This window comes from Otolemur garnettii, unplaced genomic scaffold (genome assembly GCF_000181295.1).
Source record: "Otolemur garnettii isolate 467f Iridium unplaced genomic scaffold, OtoGar3 scaffold00127, whole genome shotgun sequence".
NCBI classification, from domain to species: Eukaryota; Metazoa; Chordata; class Mammalia; order Primates; family Galagidae; genus Otolemur; species Otolemur garnettii.
The window spans coordinates 1910595-1916569 of record NW_003852522.1 but is presented as its reverse complement, the minus strand read 5'-3'; the positions used below and the strand labels follow the sequence as shown (position 1 = coordinate 1916569).

The window sequence follows — 5975 nt, the reverse complement described above, 5'->3', positions numbered from 1 at the left end:
ATCGCTTAAGGTCAGGAGTTCAAAACCAGCCTGACCAACTCTGCAAGACTCTTGTCCCTACTAGGCCCCCAAATAAAACCCACATTGTGCAGGAACTGATATCTCTGCAAGTGGATGGGGCCAGGACACAAAGAGTCACGGGTCAGGAGAGGAGGCGGAGCCAGCCCTAGCTGAGACTGTCTGCGGCCCAAGCTAAGGCCAGAGCAGGAGAGGCAGGAGGCAGGGCCTGGTCATTGTGAGATTGCAGGGAAAGGGCCGGCCTTGAGTGGCCAGGGGGAGGAGTCAGAGCTAGTCAAGGTCAGGGTACCACCTGGGAAAACAGCGAGGCCTGCTCCCTGGAGTGGCCAAAAGGATCTATGTGCCAGGCCACACGGGGGCGCCCGTCGTTGCCAAATGTGTCTTCCAGGAAGCGCAGCCCAAGTGTCATCTGGTCCACAATGGCGCCGTAGTGGGTGGTCGCTTCATCGTTCATCACCCATCCACCGTTAGCAAACTCTAGGCGACCTGTTCCAGCAGAGGCAAAGTCAGGGTCAGATCCGGGGGGTGGGGCCAGGGTGGGTGATACTGAAGATGGCCTGCATGTGTGAAGATGACTGGTAGAAGCAAAAGAGGGGTCTCTTCCAGGCCAGTATAGCTGGATATAGGAAAGAAGACCCCTGCATGTCAGGCTTCTCAGAGGATCCACTGGAGGTGGGGCCTTGCTGGATGCATAGAAGTTCTATACATAAAGGGAGATCTCATGCAGGCAGAGCGGCTTGCATGTACAACTGACATGGAATAACACAATCTCAGAAACCAGGATTGCAGAAACAGAAGTTGGGCTGAGCTTCCTCTTTTCACTTCCTTGGGGCAGGCTCACCCTGGCGCACCAGGTCCCGCACCACTTCCTGTGTTGAATTTGTCTGCTGATGCCACCAACGAGAGAAGAAGGCTATCTCCACATAGATGAAGCGGCGGGTGGGATCTGCCAGCAGGGCAGGGATGACTGAGTCCAGGATACACTGCACACTGGCATGCTGGATGTTTCCCTTGGCTGTGGACACAGAAGTCAGGCTGTCAGGGGCCAGCAGAGCTAAGAGGGATACGCTAGACAAAGAAGCTTGAGTTACGCATTGCCCCCACCCTGATGTCAGAACCCAGAAGGGAGTAAAAGGGCCATGGGGGAAGCGGGTTCTAGGAACCAGTCCCCAATTTCTACTCACTGCCATAGTAGTACTGGTCCACCGTTTTGAGCCAGCCCACGTCGTCATGTGTGTGGGCCACCAGATGCACATTGAGCATGTTCGGCTGTACTGTGGGGCATGTCTGCACAGGGACCCCAAACATACACACCCTATCAGTAACCCTGGAGTTCAGAAGCAGGCTGGGGTGAGAGTGGGGATTGGTGGAGAGTACTAAGTCAGTCTTGATCTAGAAGTAAGTGACTCAGAGAAGTAGGGAGACCTGATCTGGTCTATGTGCAGAGAAGGCTGGGCCCTTCCAGACAGGACACCACACAGTTGTGATCACAGATACAACTCCCACTTTGCACAACCCTACATGGCAACTCTAATTAGCACCCTGGGAGAATAATAACAGTAGTAGCTGATATTTGGTAAATATTTGCAAAAGCCAGGCAACCTCTTGGTGGGGGGGCCGGAATAGTATCCCGAATTTTCATATGAGGGTACTGAGGCTCAGATGGGTGGTGACTTGCCCAAGGTCAGGCAGCCATGAAGTGAAGGAGGATGATGGAACTCTGGGCAGACTGACTCCAGAGTTCCAGCTTTCAACCAGCACCCACCGCCGTACACATACACACTACTGCTCACTCCCAGACCCTCCATTTGCACAGTTAAGTGCATGCAAAGTCCAGGCAAGGGACCCACACACACACACACACACACACGTATGGAGACAGGTACCATCAAACATTCCCATACTCAGATGCGCACAGCCAGACCTCGCAATGACACAAGGCATGCACTAAGCATTCACTCAGCACCCACTGAACAGACTACTCACACCCTAGGACTGCCTCGAGTAGGTTTCCGTTCGCAGGCCTCGCTCACCTCGTATCCCGCCGCCCAAACGCAGGGCGCCGCCAGCAACAACAAAAGAAAACAGAGGAGAGACGGGAACGATGACCGCAAGGCGCGGGAACTCGTCCAAGGCCCCGCTGTGCGTTGGCTGCCGCCACAGCGGACCTCCGAAGCCCGCGTGTTGGCGTCCATGGCTCGGCGGCGGCTTCCTGAGGGTTCCGGAGCCCCGGGAAAAGCAAGGCAGACACCCCGCCCGCTGGGCGCGGCCTGGCCAATCGGCGTCGGAGGGGGCGGGGCGAGCCGGCGGCTTGGCGGGTCATGGGACAGAGGCTGCAGCTCTGGCCAGACGTGGAGTCTGTAAGAAATGTAGGAAAGCACTGGATAGATTCAACCCTCAGGTGATAGTTTGGCCCTCAGCGCATTTGGCCTCTTGCCAGTTTTATGAGGCCTTGGAGTGCGTCCAGTCCCCGCGTGACAGAACTGGACACTCATCAAACCCTGCTCCTAGCCTGCCTCTTTGTGTGGGTGGAAACAGGTCTGTTTTTCAGGGGGTGCCGTTTTCCTGAGGGCTAGGGTGTGTTCATGGGATCATAGGAGTCCCATCCATCTTAAGGGCTGGGGTCGGCTTTTACATATACCCATACATACAAACACAAGTTCATATATACACAAGATCATATATTCCTGTGTTAAATTTGAATTCTATGTGTGTCTTAGAGCCAGATATTTGAATTCACCTTTTGGCTACCAGTAGACGAAGAAATATGTCTTTAAAAGAGTGTTAAACAGTGTCCACTTCAAATACTTCCGTCAACTTAAAGAAAACAGATAAAGAAGGCCCTGCGCGGTGGCTCACCGGTAATCCCAGCACTGCGGGAGGCGAGGCCAGCAGAGCTCCTGAGCTGACCAGCCTGAGCTACAGCGAGACGCTTTTAAAAATACTCGGACTTTGTGGCAAGCGCCTGGAGGCTGAGTCAAGAGAATCACTTGAGCCCAAGAGTTTGAGGCTGCTGTGAGCTATGACGCCACTGTACCCTACCAGGGGCGACAAAATGAAGCTCTTGTCTCAAAAAAAAAAAAAAAAAAAAGGAAACATAACGATTTTTTTTTTTAAGTAGAGTACTGTGCCATCGCAGCTCACAACAACCTCAAACTTTTGGGCTTAAGTGATTCTCTTTGCTTCAGCCTCCCAAGTAGCTGGGACTACAGGCGCCCGCCACAACGCCCAGCTATTTTTGTCTTTGTTGTTGCAGTTGTCATTGTTGTTTAACAGGCCCGGGCCGGGTTCAATCGAACCCACCAGCCTGAGTGTATGTGGCCAGCGCCCTACCCATTGAGATACAGGGGCCAAGCCTATTCTCTCTCTCTCTCTTTTTTTTTTTTTCTTTTTAAGACTACTCAAGTGCAGTAGTGAGAAGGCGTAGAACAAGTTGAATCTGTAACTGACTATGAATAATCAAGTGAACTGGCTTGGTGCCAGTAGCACAATGGATACCGCACCAGCTACCTACACAAAAGTTGGTGGGTTCAAACTTGGCCTGGGCCAGCTAGCCAACAATGACAACTGCAAAAAAAAATTGCCGAGTGTTGTGGCAGGCACCTATAGCCCCAGCTCCTTGGGAGGCTGAGGCAAGAGACTCACTTGAGCCCAAGAGTTTGAGGTTGCTGTGAGCTATAACAACATAGCACTCTACAGAGGGTGACAATGAAACTCTGTCTCAAAAAAATAAATAATTTTAAAAAATAAAAATAATTAAGTGAACTAATAACTCACTACCTTTGGACTACCCTGATTCATCTTTTGACAAATGTGCTTTCAATTTGTGTATAAGGGCCAGATATACAACTTTGCCTTGTATCTAATAATAGGTAAAGGAAAGAGTTTTGAAGCTACCAGGAGGTATCTAGCTGGTTGGAGACAGATCCCTGAGTTATCCAGAAAGGAGGGAGGGAGGGAGGGACTGGCAGGTGGCAAAGGATCCGGAATCTTTTTTTTTTTTTTTTTGATACAGTCTCCAGCTGTCACCCTAGGTAGAGTGCCATGGCGTCACAGCTCACAGCAACCTCAAACTCTTGGGTGTAAGCGATTCTCTTGCCTCCGCCTCCCAAGTAGCTGGGACTACAGGCACCTGCCACATTGCCCAGCTATCTTTTGTTGTTGTTGCAATTGTCATTGTTGTTCAGCTGGCAAGGGCCGGGTTTGAACCCGCCAGCCTGTGTGCATGTGGCCAGCGCCCTACCCACTGAGCAACAGGCAGTGCTGAATCTTTCAGAGCTTTCCTAATTCCTACTAGTACATCCATGTGATATGGTATGTATATATGAACTTGTGTTTATATGTATGCGTATATATGTAAACACTGTGTGTATGCACACCTCACCTTCATCAGACATCAAACCCCACACATGGCAGAACCCCCATAGTTGACCACCTCCTTACATTGACCATCTCCTTACATTGACCTAATTTTCATAGACAGGATATGGACCACATGTACATATCAATACAATAGGCCTAGTTCTACAGTCCCTTAGGTGGTCAACTTAGAGGTTCTACTACTGTATATGGGTTTCCCTCATGGTTCCTGGCTTATAACTCCTGCAGCCCTTGTTACAGTCTTTTGTTTGTTTGTTTGTTTGTGGGGATTTTTGCAGTTTTTGGCCAAGGGCTGGGTTTGAACCCACCACCTCTGGCATATGGGGCTGGCACCCTACTCCTTTGAGCCACAGGCACCACCCCAGTCTTTTGTTTTAATGTTGGATCACTTTAGGCTTTAGAAGTAGGCCTCAGGAAACAGCGTATCTCTGTCTCACCTTCTCCTGCCTTCTTTTCACCTGCAAACAGCAGGACTCTGATCTGATCATGGGTCTTATGACCCTCATTCCATAGAAGATTTTGTCTCATATCCCTGGGGAAAGAAATGCTGTACAGATGGCTGGGCGAGGTGGCTCACACCTGTAATCCTAGCACTCTAGGAGGCCGAAGTGGGTGGATTGCCTGAGATCACAGATTCAAGACCAGCCTGAGCAAGAGCAAGACCACCTCTCTAAAAAACAGCTGGGTGGGGCGGCACCTGTGGCTCAGTGAGTAGAGCACCGGCCCCATATTCCCAAGGTGGCAGGTTCAAACCCAGCCCTGGCCAAACTGCAACAAAAAAATAGCTGGGCGTTGTGGCGGGCACCTGTGGTCCCAGCTACTTGGAAGGTGGAGGCAAAAGATTCGCTTGAGCCCAGGAGTTGGAGGTTGCTGTGAGCTGTGATGGCATGGCACTCTACCAAGGGTGACAAAGTGAGACTCTTGTCTCAAAAAAAAAAAAAGACTCTGTCTCTACAAAATAAATGAGTAAATAAAAACAAAACAGCCAGGCGTTGTGGTGGGCACCTGTAGTCCCAGCTACTCAGGAGGCTGAGTCAAAAAAAATCGCTTGAGCCCAAGAGTTTGAGGTTTCTGTGAGCTATGACACCACAGCACTCTACCAAGGGTGACAAAGTGACACTCTGTCTCAAAAAAATGAAAAAAAAGAAAGAAAAGAAATGCTGCACAGAAAGGCCAGGAATCTGGACAAGTCTTGCTGAGTCTCCATAATCAGTCAGTGTGAGATCTAATCTTTATTGTCCAGTCACATTTCTTCAAACTTATCAATTGTACATATATAATCAAGCCTCCACAAAAACCCATAAAAAGCCTCCATGAAAAGAACAAGGGGGTAGTGCCTGTCACCTGTAGTCCCAGCTACTCAGGAGGCTGAGGCAAGAGAATTGCATGAGCCCAGGAGTTTGAGGTTGCTGTGAGCTGTGATGCCATGGTACTCTACCCAGGGTGATAGCTTGAGGCTGTCTCAAAAAAAGAAAAAAAAAAAGGAAAAAAGGGCGGCACCTGTGGCTCAAAGGAGTAGGGCGTGGGCCCCATATACCAGAGGTGGCAGGTTCAAACCCAGCCCTGGCCAAAAACTG

At 50.3% G+C, this 5975-nt stretch overlaps 1 protein-coding gene across 2 annotated transcripts in view; it reads right to left on the bottom strand.

The window, feature by feature from the left end:
• MAN2B1 (mannosidase alpha class 2B member 1) overlaps positions 1 to 2231 on the bottom strand; it is a 24984-nt gene extending 22753 nt beyond the window's left edge. The window contains exons 1-4 of one of the 2 annotated variants that reach the window (XM_023518057.1): positions 2052 to 2231; positions 1203 to 1305; positions 860 to 1033; positions 311 to 504 (exon numbers count right to left, since the gene is read on the bottom strand). In XM_023518057.1, the coding sequence (XP_023373825.1) occupies positions 311 to 504; positions 860 to 1033; positions 1203 to 1305; positions 2052 to 2213 (633 nt within the window). In that variant the 5' untranslated portion in view covers positions 2214 to 2231. The remainder of the gene's footprint in view (positions 1 to 310; positions 505 to 859; positions 1034 to 1202; positions 1306 to 2051) is intronic. The other variant, XM_012810186.2, reaches the window with a different exon arrangement.
• Positions 2232 to 5975: the final 3744 nt, after the last annotated feature.